We start from the raw sequence: 17629 nt of genomic DNA, 5'->3' as shown, positions 1-17629 counted from the left end.
AAAACTTTTCTATCAACTCCCCTTTTAGCCTTCTACCTCCTAACTTAAATCTAACCTCTTACTTTTAGATGATAAGATTTAGGAGCAGAATTAAGCCATTCAGTTCATTGAATTATGGCCACCATTTGATCATCGCTCATATCTTTCTCAACCCCATTCTTCTTTCTTTCCCCCCAACCCTGATCCTGTTGCTATCTGTCGCTGCCTTAAATAGCTCAATGATTTGGCCTTCACAGCCTTCTCTGGCAATGATGTTCGCACATTCACCACCCTTTGGTTGAAAAAATTCATTTTCTAAAAAGTCACCCTTTCACCCTGAGGCTCTGCCCATGGGTCCTAGTATCTCCTATGAGTGGAACATCTTCACATTCATTCTATATAGGGTTCTCAATATTCTGTAAGTTTTAATGAGATTTCCCCCTCATCCTTCTAAACTTCATTGAATACAGACCCAGAATCTACAAGCCCTTCATCTCTGGGATGATTCTTGTAAAGCTCTTCAAGACCACCTCCAAAACCAGCACATCCTTCCTTAGATATGGGGGCGAAAACTGTTCACAATGTTCCAAATGTGGACTGACCACACGTACTGCTGAGCCCTCTACAGCCTCAGCAGTACATCTCTGCTGCTGTATTCTAATCCCCTTGAAATGAACGCGCAGATTGATTGCCAACTGAATCTGCATATTAGCCTTAAGAAATCCTGAACTAGTCTCCTTAGTCCCTTTGGTACTTCAGATTTCTGAAGACTTTTCCATTTGGAAAATAATCTACGCCGCTCTCACTGTTCTTTTATATCTCACTACTACAGTCCATGAGTTATACACAGCGTGACGCTGCTCTGTCAACTTCTGGGACTCCTCTGTTCCCCCTGCTCCTTTTAACTTGTTGCAAATGCTTCTGTGTCCCACACAGATCCCCTGCTGGTCTGTCTGCTTCTGGATCTTCAAATGGAAAGTTCCTCCTGTCAGTTATTTACCCTCCCTACATTTGCTGGGTTTCAGGTTCTGTAAAGTCAACAAGGTAAAGTTGATTGCAGATGTACACTGAATTCAGAATCAGACCTACAGTTTACCAGGTTAAAAAGGACTCTCTCTTACATGTACTACAGCTACTTAAAATGGCTGCTCACTAATGAGGTTATAATATTTCCATTAGAATGGAAGAATACCATTAATTTTAGTAGTAACCATGTCAACTGCTTCAAATTATTAGAATTTTCAGCACCCTCTAAATAAATGTACAAGCTCCTGATCTGGAACTTATAACATTTATGATATAAATGGCTACCTCCATTCTGTATATACCTAGCTTTTTAATATTTTCTTCAAATGATTTGTGTTCATAGCAAGCGTTCGAAGCTAAGCATGGTATTACTGGCTTCAGTGACACACAGGAGGAATTGGAGAGGGTTTCCGCATTGAAGAGCGAGTTGGATGAAGTGAAGGGACGAACCCTTGATGAAATGTCTGAAATGGTAATCCATTTTTATAAAATCATGAAGTAGTTGCTCGTTACTTAAGGTATATGTTACAAACATTTGCAAAAAACATTATTACAATTATGGTAATATGCCCTTTTCTATCCAGTAGGTAGCATATTGCTGTTGTGAACCTATTATATCAATTCACTATTCATAATCATTCTACCTCCCAATAATCAATCCATCTAGCCAAAGTTGTTTTTATAAATTATTTTGCATGAAGAAAAGCTGCCTACCAAAATATGCTTGTAATTTTTTTTAAAATGGCATTTTGGAATCTACTTAGTGTTTATTTCCTTCAGGTTAAATATATAACTTTATTTTTGCCCAGACCATGCTATAAACTGAGACATGTGTTGCATTTCTGTGGCATTATCTCATTTAAAATTCCATCTCTGTATACCTTAGAATAGGAACAGGAGTGGGTCTTTCAGCCTCTCAAGCCTGTTCCATCATTTAATGAGATTGTGGCCAATCTGTGATCTAATTCTGTATACCTGCCTATGACCAATATCTCTTAACACCTTTGCTTAACAAAGTTTTATTGATCTCAGATTTAAAACTAACAATCCCATTGCAAAGTGTGAAATGAGCGCTAGCCATCCCCTTCAATAGATGTGGCATTGTTTAAATTCTTCTATATTTCTAAGAAATGATTAAGATTATCTTCTCAATAAATGATTTATTTTGAGTTACTTCATACTCAACCAAATAATGGCATTTTTTTGTATCTGTTAAATCTCCTCTCTTTCTAGCCTCAGTGGTAATGAACACCCTTTAGATGGCCTGATTTTGAAATAAATGTGATATTACAGGATTTTAAAAATCATGGAAGAATTGACCATTTGTTCATGGAATGGGAAAGAAAATTTTCAGATTCTAATCAATTGCTATTCACGATGCCATTTGATATTTAACAACAGTAGTTCAAATTTAATCTGTTGTGTGAAGTGCTTGAAATATGTTAATATAAAGCATTGTACAAACTCAGTTGATATTGATTTGAATGATCCAATCCTAGTTTCATTTTAATTCCTCTGGAAGAAATAACAATATTCTGCTTCTTCTTTCATGTTAAACTTTTCTTGGTGAGAGTCAAGGTCTTTAGATACAAAGCTGACAATTCACCTTCTTGAGTTGTTTTAGAAGCATAACAAAAATTGTTTCTTTTACATGGAGGCACCTATATCATTTCATATTTTAATACCCATTCATAGGAAAATGAAAGTTTTGATGCACAAATAAAAGAACATATCAAACTAATTAGTTTTACTGAATTCTGTCAGGAGTTTTACCAATGTGATTCTTAGCACTTAGCTGATCGTTTTGTTGATGAGAACAAAGAAGAGATTCTAGGGAATTCAATCTACTTTTTCCAGTATTATCTATGATTATATTTAAATCTTCATTATAACACTTTATCATAGGGAATAGAAACATTGCATTCATTATTTAATTAAGGACATGAAATCAAGTAATTTAGCAAATAAGTTTATTAGTAAAAATACATTGTGTTAAAATAATTTATATTTTATTCTGGAGATGCCTTTCAAAACTGTAGAGACAAAAAAAACTGCAGATACTGGAATCCAAAATAGACAATCAGGAAGCTGGAAGAACACAGCAAGCCAGGCAGTATCAGGAGGTGGAGAAACGTCGACCTCTCCACCACCTGATGCTGCATAGCCTGCTGTGTTCTTCCAGCCTCCTGCCTGTCTATTCCAAAACTGTAGGCCAGTGGCTAGAGAACAACCCTTTTCCTGTGAAATTTCTCAATAGCTCAACTTGAATGAAATGAAATGAAATGAAATGAAATCGTGACTTGAAAAGTGATGGTCAGTATCCAGTCTTTTTTCAAAGAAATTGAGAGGAATTCATTGAGGAAGGATTGAACTTTGAATGCTACTTTCCCCTCATGATTTTACTAGAGTAAGATGACCAATGTGCTGTGTTTGACTTGCCTTGGTGTTTGTGCTGAACATAGAAAATGCACTTGACTGATCAGTATCTGAAATGTATTAAGAAAAGTCAATTTTATTTTCATTGAATGAAACATGCAAAGAACAGCTAATTTAAAATTAAATAACTTTATTTTTGTCTGATTTACATGACAGCATAGTAACAGATTACATGAGATCACTTCAGCGCCTCAGCATTTATTACCTATAATTTAATTCTGGAGCAAACAAGTGGAGTGAGTGTTTGCTATCGTCGTAATACTGTAGAGTAATTATGCATGATATCTTGAGGTTTAAACTGTCAGAAGTCAATACACATGCTTAATTTTATTTTTTATTTTAAATTTTCTTTCCAACTTCCTGAAAACTGTTTTTCACCATTAAGAGTACATTTCCGTACTGACTTGGCACCTTATTCAAATGGTATTATTGAATTCAATTTCCCCATCTTCCATTATTTGCTCTTATCATTTATAGTACATATAATTTTTTAAGGTCATAAAAATTTGCATACATGTCAAATTGAATGGGCCAAGCATGATAGTTACTACACTGTAGAACACTTTAAAGCTAGGTTACATTGTAACACATTTGTATAACATATATAACATACTTTTATGATGTATTGTACTTTATTATTTGAACTTCTGCATGAAGTTGTTACTGTCAGGTAATAATATATTTTGTTTGATTAAAAGAAAGCACGTGTTTCCCTTGCAGCTCAACTACTGTCATTCAATTAATTAGCAAATTAGTTCAGCACTTGGGTATTAACCAAATGTTGAATTTTCAACAAAAGGGAAAAAATACCTCAGAGGTCATTTAGTGCATATCTAAACTGGTTATGTTTCAACATGCATTCGTGATAGAGTGGCATGGTTTATTCGTGAATTGACTTAAAGCAAACTCATTGTGTAAGTGTAGTAATATCAACATGCAAATTTAGACCTCCTGGCCCAGAGATAGGGATAGAACCATTGTGCCACAAGATTCCTCCAAATCGGCAAGAATGAGAAACATAATCAGCAAGATTTAAACCTGTGTGGGGAGACACCAATAAGTTTCAAATCCATGACCTGTAACCACTGGACAGCATTGACAGAACAAAATACCAAAGTCAAGCAAAGATCACCTGCTGATAAACAACTCTGAAGGTGATGTGTAAAAATCTGTAATTCTTTTGGTAAAGCGTAATTTCATATTCCCACTGTTAAATGGCAAGACATGCTTCTTTCAGAAGCTTCAACAGTTTTTTCTGAGGAGGTATTCCATTCCATGAAACAATCTGATAGTTGACATCTACCCTTTTAAACTTGAGTTCTTAACATTCAATCGATTTTACATATAGCTAATCCTCTAAGATCTTACACAAGTTCTATGTCATGTCAGCAGTATCAATGAGAGACAGACTTCAGCAGCTAATATACTGTTTTCTTATTTTCTTTGTTTTCCACGCTGAAGGATGACTTTTCCCATTTTCTTCCAGAAGGAATTTCACAAATGCTCTTGCACTGGAAAGTCCATCACCAAGATGTGAGGCATCACTAATGATGGTTAATGTCATGTTATTGGGATCAGTCAAAGCTGAAAACTTCAGCCTACACTGCTCTATTTTAACTTTTTATAGATTTTTTTCACTTCAAAATATCTTCCACCTTTGGATTTTTCATGGCCAGGTTAAGTTACAACATATCAAAACTTGTTTCTACTCTGCTCTGTATGCCTAACTAGTTGAACTCTGTCAAGATTCCTCAGCCATTTCATCTCATCCTTAGTATTAGCCTTATTCTTCTGTCCAGATCTTGTACATATATTTGCATTCAAATTGATATTTTCCAAGTAAGACTCTTTGTGTAGAATTGCACTTGACTCACCTTGCTTAATTTCCAAACCCATATATCTGAACACTCCTGAAGCTTGACTGCTAATTTTGAATTCCTTCCTAATTTGGTTTATAATCTGTTTTTCAAAGTCATTGGTGCCCCTTCCTAACAAAATATCAACATGTATCTCAAGGATGCACAAATATTTTCCATTACAATGCCATTAGAGCATTGCTTGGTTTATCTTCAGCTGTGAATACCCTAATGTGAACAGAAGTATCCTTACTGAAAAATATTACATTTAACCCATAAATGTGTTCATGCAATTTCCAAAACTTCTGCTCTATTCCTGGGTTTTGTTTACACTTCCAAGAGAAGATTGCTAAGAAAGTTGAAATGATTTTAAAAATTCTTAGAAATGGGTGAGCCAATCCTAATCTCTCTTCTTTCCATCTCACACACACACACCCCTACCTGTCATGTATTCCTTACATAAGCAGAGTAGACAAGTGACTTGACTTAACATGTATGGGGTTTTGTTTTGGCACTTGCTGTATTGCTGATTGGTTTTATTTTCCCAACTTTGGATTTCATGAATGTAATATATACACGCAGCCTATAAAAGTTCAGAACAAAAAGGAAAATATTGAGTTCAAAATGTATTACATTGCTGAAATTTGAGTAACTACAAGTTAACTTTACATTTCTTATTGTGGGAAAATAAGCTTTACGCACAGATCTTGAAACAGTACTATCTTTTTTGCTGTAACATTTCTACAGATAAAGAAACTCAACGCCCTTATTTCTGAAAAGAAGACTGCCCTGGCTCCTGTCATCAAAGAACTACGACCATTGCGTCAAAAGTGTCAGGTGCGTGGTAGACTTTAAACAGCAAAGCAGATAGTGCTGAAATATATCACTTCTTTTGTGTCTGATTGCCAGTTTCATGCAAAATCAAAACTTTACATTGGTTTGCCAACTTCCATTGTTTAATTTGACAATTACGTTTCAGTCTGCATATTAGCCACTATTGTAAAGGGAAGTGTATCTGGGTAATAATTGACCTTCACCAAACACAAATCTTTCATTATTGACACTGATATACCAAGTCAGCTATTAAACTCTGAATGGAAAATACAGTGTTGCAATTTCAATCCAAATGAAAGTATATAAAGCCTGTTGGAAAGTTGGATGATGAAATGGAAAATAGAAATTTAATGCGGATTTGCAAGTCCATAGCTCTTTGAAAGTGGCAACTCAAGTAATAAAGAAGATGTACAGCATGCTTGCCTTCATCAATCAGGCTATTGGTCATAAAAGTTGGCATATGATGTTGCAGCTGTATTACACTTTGGGTTAGGCCAAATTTGGAATAGTACGTGCAGTACTGCTTGCTACGCCATAGGATAAATGTAGAGACTTTGGAGAGGGTGCCCAGGAGGTTTATCAGGATATATCCTGGATTGGCGTGTATTAACTATAAGGAGAGGCACGGATATTCAAAGCCTTTTCCGAGGGCGAAAATATCAGCTACTAAGGAGCATCAAGATGGGGGGGATGTTTAAAGGAGGTGTGTGAGGCAAATTAGAGTCATAGAAATGTACAGCAAAATGTACGGAATGTACAAATGGACCCTTCGGTCCAACTTGTTCATGTTGACCAGATATCCTAACTCATCTAGTCCCATTTGCCAACACTTGGCCCATATCCTGAAGAAGGCTTATGCCCGAAACGTCAATTCTCCTGCTCCTCGGATGCTGCCTGGCCTGCTGAGTTTTTCCAGTACCACATTTTTCTCCATATCCCTTCCTGTTCATACCCATCCAGATGCCTTTTAAATGCTGTAATTGAACCAGCCTCCACCACTTTCTCTGGCAGCTCATTTCATACATGCATCATCCTTTGCTTGAAAAGGTTGCTCCTTATGTCCCTTTTATATCTTTCCCCTCCCACCCTAACCTACACCCTCTAGTTCTGGACGCCCCCACCCCAGGGAAAAGTCCTTGTCCATTTATCCTATCCATGCCCCTCATGATTTTATAAACTTCTCGAAGGTTACCCCTCAGCCTCTGATGGTCCAGGGAAAACAGCCCCAGCCTATTCAGCTTCTCCCTATAGCTCAAATCCTCCAACCCTGGCAACATCCTTGTAGATCTTGACTGAACCCTTTCAAGATTCACAACATCCTTTTAATAGGAAGGAGACCAGAATTGCACGCAATATTCCAACAGTAGCCTAACCAATGTCCTGTACAACCGCAACATCTCCTCCCAATTCCTGTACTCAATATTCTAACCAATAAAGGAAAGCATACCAAACACCTTCCTCACTGTCCTATCTACCTACAACACCACTTTCAAGGAACTATGAACCTGCACTCCAAGGTCTCTTTGTTTGGCAGCACTCTCTAAGACCTTACCATTAAGTATATAAATCCTGCTAAGATTTGCTTTTCTAAAATGCAGCACCTTGCATTTATCTAAATTAAACTCCATCTGCCACTCTTCAACCCATTGGCCCACCTGATCAAGATCCTGTTGTATTCTGATGTAACCACCTTTGCTGCCCAATTTTGGTATCATCTGCAAACTTACTAACCATGCCTCCTATGTTCACATCCAAATCATTTATATAAATGACAAAAAACTGTGATCCAGCACCAATCCCTATGGCACACCACTAGTCATATGTCTCCAGTCTGAAAAACAACCCTCCACCACCACCCTCTGTCTTCTACCTTCGAGCCAAGTTCTTCACATTTTCTATACAGGTGGTGGTAGGTACCTGCAAAACATTGCCAGGAGAGATAGTGGAAGCAGATACAATGACAACTTTTAAGAGGCATTTGGACATTCACTTGAACAGGCAGTGAATAGAGGGATATGGACCATGTGCAGGCAGATGAGATTAGTTTAGATTGGCATCATGGTCAGCACAGATATGGGGGCCAGAAGGGCCTGTTCTCTCTTAAATATATTTGACAATGCAAGGTCTTGATCTATGATTAACAAGGACGCAGATTGTTTCAGTGTTACATGCTGTTTGCTCATAGTTTCATTGACATGACATTTTGCCATTTTACATTAGGAATTAACTCAAGAGTATGAAGAAAAAAAATCACTCTACGACAGTTGTGCAGCAGGTTTGGAAAGCAATCGATCTAAGCTTGAACAGGTAGGGCAAGTTCAAGCTCATTTTACATATTCAATAGCGACTGTTGGCAATGTGTTGCACCATTTAATTAAATCTGGAAAACCTTTTCTTTGACTACCAAAATAATTGCCTAAATTGCATGAAATCATTATCGAAAATATCTTGAACACGCAACACATTCTTAGTCTTGTTATTTGAAAGCAGAAATAACTAAATTTGAGGATTTTCTTCCTGCCTTTCTCTCTTGAAGGGAAGGACTTTAGCTAGTTGAAAGGATCACAGGTAACTTCCTTCCAATATCTTACCAAAGAGCGATAGTTAATATTTGCATATGCACAATGTTGCACTCTAGTTACAAGAACACAATTCCAGTACCAATTCAGGGATATATTTAAGAAGACAAGGTCTTGATAGTTGTAATCTAGACAAACCTCAATGTGAGAGCTGGCTAACGTGACCGGGTAGCATGAGTAATATGATGGGTAAAAGTCAAACTCTCTATGATTTAAGGATTTTCTGGTTACTACTAGAATGGAAGATAGGTTGATGAAAGAGGTTAAATTCAGAGTTGCGGAATTGGATAGAATTTGGAGTATATTTGGAAGTCAATAAGTGTCAGCCTGCCTTGTCAAACAGATAGATGTGTACAAAAAGATCTGTAGAGATTCGACCTATAATACCATGGCTAGATTTGTCCTAGCTAAAGTTAAAAATCACATAACACCAGATTATAGTCCAACAAGTTTAATTGGAAGCACTAGCTTTTCGAGTGCTGCTCCTTCATCAGGTAGCTCATAATGAACAGCGCACCGAAAGCTAGTGCTTTCAAATAAACCTATTGGACTATAACCTGGTGTGTGATTTTTAACTTTGTCCACCCCAGTCCAAGAGCATCTCCTCCCATCTATCCTAGCTAAGTAAGTGCAAACTGGGAATTATGCCAGGGGTTTCTATTTGGTATGATTTGTTGTTTGAAAATATAATAACAAAATAATTCTTCTTCCTTTTTGTTTGAATAAATTTCAACTTATAATGAAGCTGTGTTTATGTGAATGGTTGTTCTGTTGCACTCCTAGTCATAAATTAAATCATTTTCATTAAATACTATTAGTTTCTGGATATTTAGTCTCATTTGAAAATAGGACAGCATTGATGTATATTCTTGCTATACTTGTGAGCTAAATTGTTGTTGGGGCAGCTACCATAAAACTTGTCTTCTTGGTGCCAATTATTTTAACACTGTGGCATTCATGCTGTGCACATGTGTTCTCTTGGCACAATCGAGACTGGACACAGTTTAGGGAGGTTGGAATTACATACTGTAAATATGATTTTGAGGTGGTGGTGTTGGATTGAGGTGGACAAAATTAAAAATCACACTAGCCCAGGTTATTGTCCAAAGCAAACTTTTGGACAGGCAACAATGCAAAATGGCCAACCACAAATGGGCGGCACGGTGGCACAGTGGTTAGCACTGCTGCCTCACAGCGCCTGAGACCCAGGTTCAATTCCCGACTCAGGCAACTGACTGTGTGGAGTTTGCACGTTCTCCCCGTGTCTGCGTGGGTTTCCTCCGGGTGCTCCGGTTTCCTCCCACAGTCCAAAGATGTGCGGGTCAGGTGAATTGGCCTTGCTAAATTGCCCGTAGTGTTAGGTAAGGGGTAAATGTAGGGGTATGGGTGGGTTGTGCTTCGGTGGGTCGGTGTGGACTTGTTGGGCCGAAGGTCCTGTTTCCACACTGTAAGTAATCTAATCACAGGCTGATAGCCAAGTTCGGTTTCCATGGGGATGGCCTCAACCAGGACCTTGGGTTCGTCTCTCACACATGCTCACACACTCTCACACACTGTCACTCTCTCACTCACACACTCTCACACACACTCTCTCACACTCTCTCACACTCTCACACACTTTCACACTCTCACTCACACACACAGTGTCACTTTCACTCTCACACTCCCACACACTCACAATCTCACACACACACTCACAATCTCACACACTCACTCACAATCTCACACACACACATTCACACTCACTCACTCTCTCTCACTAACTTACTCATTCACTCACACACACACCTGCCCTCCCACAGACTTATATCCCATTCCCCACACACACTCACACACTCGCTCACTCTCGCTCTTCTCGCTCTCTCTCACTCTCTCACTCATTCTGTCTCTCTCTCACTCACTCTCTTACTCTCACTCACTCACTCGTTCACACACACTCGCCCTCCCACAGACTTATACCCCATTCCACACATACACATACACACATACACGCGCACACACACACACCCTCACACAGATTTATACTCCATTCCACTCATTCTCACATCCCCTCTACAGACTTGTACCCCATTCCACTCACACGTGCACGTACACACCCCACTCACAGACACGCACACACTCACTGTCTCCCCTGCACACACACACATAAGTTCGTGGGGCGAATTTGTACTTGCAGAGTTACATTTTATTTTGCTCAAAAACTCACAAATCCATGTAAGATTCTGTAGCTCCCACTTTAGAAATAGAATCAGTCTGACTTAACATTGGGACACAGATTTTAACTTCACACCTTCAATGCATTATCAGAGCTGAGATGACATCTATTGTTAAAAGCAATCTTGAGAATGTAACTTTAATAAAGTTCTGAGATTTACATATGAAGGAACTGAAACTAATATGGACATTCTCAAAGATGAAAGTCTTAAGCTAAATTTGTTTAGTATTACATTCCATGACACTGCAATCCTGTTGCTGTAAAATGTGTCTTATGATTCTGCTCCACAACCACCTGATGAAGACGCAGCGCCTTCAAAAGCTAGTGACTCCAAATAAACCTGTTGGACTATAACCTGGTGTTGTGTGATTTTTAATTTGATGCTATTAATATTCAGAGTAGGGAAATTATAATGTCATACAGTGTATAATGTCGTTTGACACCAGCACCACCATTTTTGATCTCATTGCTCCAGCTAACTACTGAAGTTGAACTGCAGACCAGGAGTAGGGAGTACTTCCTGGAAGGGTTATTTAATGGCATCATCAACCATTCTTAAGTTAGTTGCGGATTAATTTATTGAGGATATCTCTGAGATTAAAGAAGTGCTTCATGGTTTGCAAAGCTGTTTTAAGATTGCTGATGTCGACTGCAAGTGGTGTTGCACATGGAGAAAGTTCTGCCTTTGACTTATAGAACCATAGAATCCCTACAATGTGGAAACAGGCCCTTCGGCTCAACAAGTCCACACCAATCCCTCTGAAGAGTAACCCACCCAGACCCATTCCCCTCCCCTTTTATCCTATATTTACCCCTGACTAATGCACCTAACCTACAAATCCCTGAACACTATGGGCAATTTGGCATGGCCAATTCATCAACATGCAGATCTTTGGATTGTGTGAGGGAAGCAGAGCACCCAGAGGAAACCCACGCAGACACGGGGAGAATGCGCAAACTCGACACAGTCGCCAAAGGCTGGAACCGAACCCAGGTTCCTCGTTCTGTGAGGCAGCAGTGCTAATCACTCAGCTGCTCTGCCAACAATTCTGGTGTCACCTGCAAACTACTAATCATGTCTTCTATATTCTCATCTCAATCACTTATATAAATGACAAACAAAAATGGACCCAGCACTGATCCCTTTGGAACGCTGCTGGTCATGGGCCTTCAGTCTGAAAAACAACCCTCCGCCATTGCTGTCTGTCTCCTGTTCCGCTAATTTTGTATCAAATTGGCAAGTTCACGCTGAATCCCATGTGATCTAACTTTACTAGTTAGTCTACCATGCAGAACCTAGTCAAAGGCTTGTCTGTGGTCCAAATAAACAATGTCTACCACTCTTCCCTTCTTGGTTACTACCTCAAAAACTCAATCAAGTTTGTGAGACACCCTCTCACAAAACCATGCTGACTCTCCCTAATAATTCCTTAACTCTCCAAATTCATATAAAACCTATCCTTCAGAATCACCTCTAACAACTTACCCACCACTGAAGTCAGACTCCCAGGTCTATAGTTCCTAGTCTTCTCCTTATGTCCTTTCTTAAACAAAAGCACATTAGCCATTAACCATCCATTATCAGGCACCTCAACGGAATTAAAGATTATACAAATATTTCTGCAAGGGGGCTCTGTTGCTCCCTCACATCCCTCAATGTCCTGAGATACACTAAATCAGGTCCCAGAGATTTATCCACCTTTATGTTTTGAAGGAATCTATTTGTATTATCCTTAACCTTATTTGCCAAGACTATCTTACATCCTCTCTTTGCCTTCCTGATCTCATATATTAAGAATGCCTCTACGCTCTTTATAAACTTCATTAGATTTATTTGTGCCCAGTTGTCTATATCTCATTTAAGATTCTTTTTGATTCTTGACTAGAGCTTCAATATCTTTATTCATCCATTATTCCCTAATTGTACCAGCCTTACCTTTCACTCTAACAGGAACAGAATGGAACATAGTGACTCAAATCTCATTATCACACTTTTGAAAACCTCCCGCTTATCAGACACCCCTTGTCTGCAATCAACATTTGAAAGTCCTTTTCTCATGCCATTAAAATTTGCCTTGTTCCAGTTTAAAAAACTAAGCTTTATGGAAGGCTTATCATTTTCCATAATTTTTCTAAAATGAAGTAGAATTTTGATCATTAGACCCAGTGTTGTCCTACTAACACTTCCGTCACTTGTTCTGCCTATTACCCAAGCGAAGGTCATATTTCACGGCTTCTGTAGTAGGAACATTTATATATTGATACAAAAAAACTTCTTGAACTCATCTAACAAACGCTTCACCATCCAAACCCTTAACACTATGATCTTCCCAGTCATGCTTGGTAAATTAAATCACCTACCATTACAACGATATTATTCTGACATATATCTGAGATCTCTCTTCATATTTGTTCCTCAATTTCCCTCTGATCATTGCAGGGTCTGTTAGTACAATCCCATGAAGGTGATCATTCCTTGAACAACTTCATTTGAAAAGACCTCTGCGATTTAGAGAAAATGTTTGTTTATTTATTCAGAGGACATGAGCATCACTGGTCAGGCCAGCATTTATTGCCCATCCTTAACTGCCCAGCGGGCAGTTGAGAGTCAAATACATAGCTTTGGGCCAGGAGTCACACGTAGGCCAAACAAGGTAAGCATGACAGTTTCCTTCCCTAAAGTGAAGCAGATAGATTTTTCCTAACAATCAACAGTGGTTTCATGGTCATCATTAGGCTTTTTATTCCAAATTTTATTGACATCAGATGCCACCATCTGCCATGGTGGGATTTAAATCCAGGCCCCAGAATAATACCAGATTACTAGTCTAGTGAGAATGCCTTTAGGCGATCACCTCCCCTTTTAGCGATGTCAAAAAAAAGTCTCCTTCTGCACTCTGATTTGAGGAAATAAACTGAGTCATCCATGTGTAGGCCACTCCAAAGGTCTGTTAAGCACATTTTGTTGTGTTTTCTTTTGCATTTTTGATACAAAACAACCAAAAGTGAGTCAAGATAAAAATCTTATATTACAGAAATGTAATTTCTGAGGCTGGGGGAGATTTGAGAGATAAGGATTGTGTGACTGGAGGGGGATTATAGAGGTAGGGAGAGTTGTGAGACTGGAGGGGCATTAGAGAGATAGGGTTGTGAGGCTGGAGGGGGATTATAGAGATATGGAAGGTTGTGAGGCTGGAGGGGTATTCTAGAGATAGGGAGGGTTTTGAGGCTAGAGTGGAATTACAGAGATAGGGAAGATTGTGAGGCTGGAGATGGATTATTGAAATCGGGAGGATTGTGAGGTGAGAGGGAGATTACAGAAATAGGGTTGTGAAGCTGCAGGGAGACTTCTAGGGTTCTGGTCAAACCTTTTAATATCCCAGTTTACCATTGACTTAGTGAAGGAACTTCATATTCAAGTGGCTTATAGAGTTTTTATGATGAAACATTGCAGCTGATGAATTTCCTGATTTATTTATTAGAAGGTCTATGCATTCTGCTGTTATCTTATTCACATTTCTCAATAAGACTGATTCCCCAACTTGCTGAAAAATGTGTTGCTGGAAAAGCGCAGCAGGTTAGGCAGCATCCAAGGAGCAGGAGAATCAACGTTTCAGGCATAAGCCCTTCTTCAGGAAGCTTACAACCCTATTTCTGTAATCTCCCTCCCACCTCACAATCCTCCCTATTTCTATAATCCCTCCTGAAGAAGGGCTTATGCCCGAATAACCGATTATCTTGCTCCTTGGATGCTGCCTGACCTGCTGCGCTTTTCCAGCAACACATTTTTCAGCTCTGATCTCCAGCATCTGCAGTCCTCACTTTCTCCTGATTCCCCAACTTAGCCGGAGTTATGACTTAATTATTCCTGATGAAGGGCTCTGACCTTAAACGTTGATTCTCCTGCTCCTCGGATGCTGCCTGAGCTGCTGTGCTTTTCCAGCAACACACGCTTGACTCTAATCTCCAGCATCTGCACACCTCACTTTCTCCTAGCTGATTTCAACCTGACTGCAAAGCCTCTTCCAAAGATGCCTACCTTGAAGAAATTCTCCTCCTCTCTCTACAAAGATCTCAGTGAGTCCCTCTCTCACTGTACCCCCCAGGTCCTCTCCTCTGTCCTGAAGAACTTCAGCCACGTCCTCGAGCAGACTCGCTACCACAGCCACATCTCCTTCCTCAGTATCTGCCTACGGAACCATCTGAACCCATATGGACTCTGGACCACATTCAGACCAACCAAGTTTGGACCTGAACAGGATACTCAGCACACACTATAAATCTGCAACCTTCAACAACAATTCTCTTTCTGGATCCTCCCCTTCACTCTATCGGCCATGCACCACCATCCACTCTACCTGCAGTCAGTCCTGTTCCTTCCTGCTAAAGGGTTCTGGCCCGAAACATCGATTCTCCTGCTCCTTGGATGCTGCCTGACCTGCAACACACTCTTGACATATGACTTAATGTGCTGAGAGTAGATTGATTTCCTAAGCATCCAGAAGTTGCATAATCTGTGTATTACTGAGACTCTGAGCTTGATATGGTTTTTGCCAGTCGTTTGACAAAACATATTTTAAATCTGCCTTGTCCTTAACCAAATTGACATTGGTATTTCAAATCTTGCATGTTCAAAAGGTCAAATTAGCTAGAGTGCTCTTTCCATTGTGCATGTCTCTTGGATCTATAGTAATGGAAGAGGAGAAGCAGAGAATGAGATTCCATAGCAGCGGGCAGAAATCCAATCATACCTACCCACATTGTTAGAATCCATTTATACTTGATATTTTATGTCCAATGCTTTTGCTTCAGTTTCTACTCTCACTTTTCCCTCCTTGGACATTTTGATAGCATATCCTGTAGAGTTGGCCCAACACACCTGGAAGTGGCTTAATTCACTTGTTACAAAGATGTGGGTGTACCTTTAAGAAAGTGAATGACTTGGCAAGTACACCAAGTGCTGGAGAATTTACATAGAACATAGAAGGATACAGCGCAGTACAGGCCCTTCGGCCCTCGATGTTGCGCCGACCGAGTCCTACCTAACCTATACTAGCCCAATAACTTCCAAATGCCTATCCAATGCCCGCTTAAATGAACATAAAGAAGGAGAGTTCACCACTGATACGGGCAGGGCATTCCATGAACTCACAACCCGCTGTGTGAAGAATCTACCCCTAACATCTGTCCTATACCTACCACCCCTTAATTTAAAGCTATGTCCCCTAGTAACACCTGACTCCATTAGCGGTAAAAGGTTCTTAGTATCTACCCGATCTAAACCCCTAATCATCTTATACACTTCTATCAGATATCCCCTAAACCTTCTCTTCTCCAATGAGAACAGCCCCAAGTGCCTCAGCCTTTCCTCATACGATCTTCCTACCATTCCAGGCAACATCCTGGTAAACCTCCTCTGCACTCGTTCTAAAGCTTCCACATCCTTCCTATAGTATGGCGACCAAAACTGCACACAATACTCCAGATGAGGCCTCACCAGAGTCTTATACAACTGCAACATGACCTCAGGACTCCGGAACTCAATTCCTCTGCCAATAAAGCCCAGTACACCATATGCCTTCCTCACAGCACTATTTACCTGGGTGGCAACTTTCAGAGATCTGTGTACATAGACACCAAGATCCCTCTGCTCATCAAGAGGGATGAGCATGTTACAAAGAGGGATGTTACAAAGTAACATTTGATTAAGAACAAACAGCACTTGATGAGTGGCTGAATTTGAATTTTTATTTTTGTTTCATAGCAAATCAGTTTAAATTTTAGCTCAAACTCCAATCCAATTTGAATTGAGTATATTGACAATCTTAAAAGCCAATGACACAATACGGTGCTTTGGGGGTATACGACTGGGGAAAGTTGAACAGTTGAGAGGAAAGCTGCTAAGCCCAGCATGTAAACAGACTGCCTGAAAAAGCTCCCTTACAAGTATCTTTTCAATCAGTAATCTGTGACACAGAAATTCCTAAGAAGAAAAGAAGACACAGGAAGATCCGAATAGAAGCACAAAATCTGCCTGGTTTTGAGATAAGAAGTGCGTTGTGTAAAGCTTAACTGGGACTTTTATTGGACTAGCATTATAGAAGGGAAGCTAAAAGATAGGTGAGAGGAAGAAATTGGAAATAGGGGTTAGTTAATTATTCTCCTTTAAAAAATAAAGTTGTTAACTTTTACTTGAAATAGTTCTTGGCCTGTCGAATTTTTACAGATTACTGCATGAGATAAATCTTTTCTGTGTTGCTGGTTTTAAGTTAAGCAGAAGGGTTTATCCAGTGTTGTAACACACTTGAGTGAGAACCAGGTCCTTTAAGGCAGCCTAGGTTTGGCACAAATAGCGAAAAGAATTGCTACCAAAAGGAGATTACTATCTATTCAGCTAATTATGAACTTTCTGCATAATCCAAGATATTTTTCACCAGACCAAGTGGATCATTTCTGAACAGAAAAATACTCCCTATAATTTTTACTTTGTAAAAATGAGACTAAAAAGGTAAAGTTGATAAATCAGTCAAGTAATGCTTATCAAATTAATGTTGTTAATTCATTAATAGTAACTAATTTATATTTTCTCACTATAGTATACATTTTCTTGTATTCATAGGCTTTATTATGTTTACTATGCTTTATTATTCAGAAAAATATTTTTATAACAAGTACCATTGTTTACACACAACTACTTGCAATGT

The 17629-nt window shown here is 39.2% G+C and overlaps 1 protein-coding gene across 2 annotated transcripts in view; it reads left to right on the top strand.

Moving 5' to 3' along the window:
* The window catches only part of ift81 (intraflagellar transport 81 homolog), a 102544-nt gene that overhangs the window by 54818 nt on the left and 30097 nt on the right, over window positions 1-17629 (top strand). For both annotated transcript variants that reach the window (XM_060843990.1, XM_060843991.1), the window contains exons 13-15: window positions 1349-1477; window positions 6045-6134; window positions 8352-8438. In XM_060843990.1, coding sequence (XP_060699973.1) covers window positions 1349-1477; window positions 6045-6134; window positions 8352-8438 — 306 coding nt within the window. The remainder of the gene's footprint in view (window positions 1-1348; window positions 1478-6044; window positions 6135-8351; window positions 8439-17629) is intronic.

This window comes from Hemiscyllium ocellatum, chromosome 24 (assembly GCF_020745735.1).
Source record: "Hemiscyllium ocellatum isolate sHemOce1 chromosome 24, sHemOce1.pat.X.cur, whole genome shotgun sequence".
Lineage (NCBI taxonomy): Eukaryota > Metazoa > Chordata > Chondrichthyes > Orectolobiformes > Hemiscylliidae > Hemiscyllium > Hemiscyllium ocellatum.
Note: the sequence above shows the minus strand (reverse complement) of the source record. Positions and strands in the feature narration are given on the sequence as shown.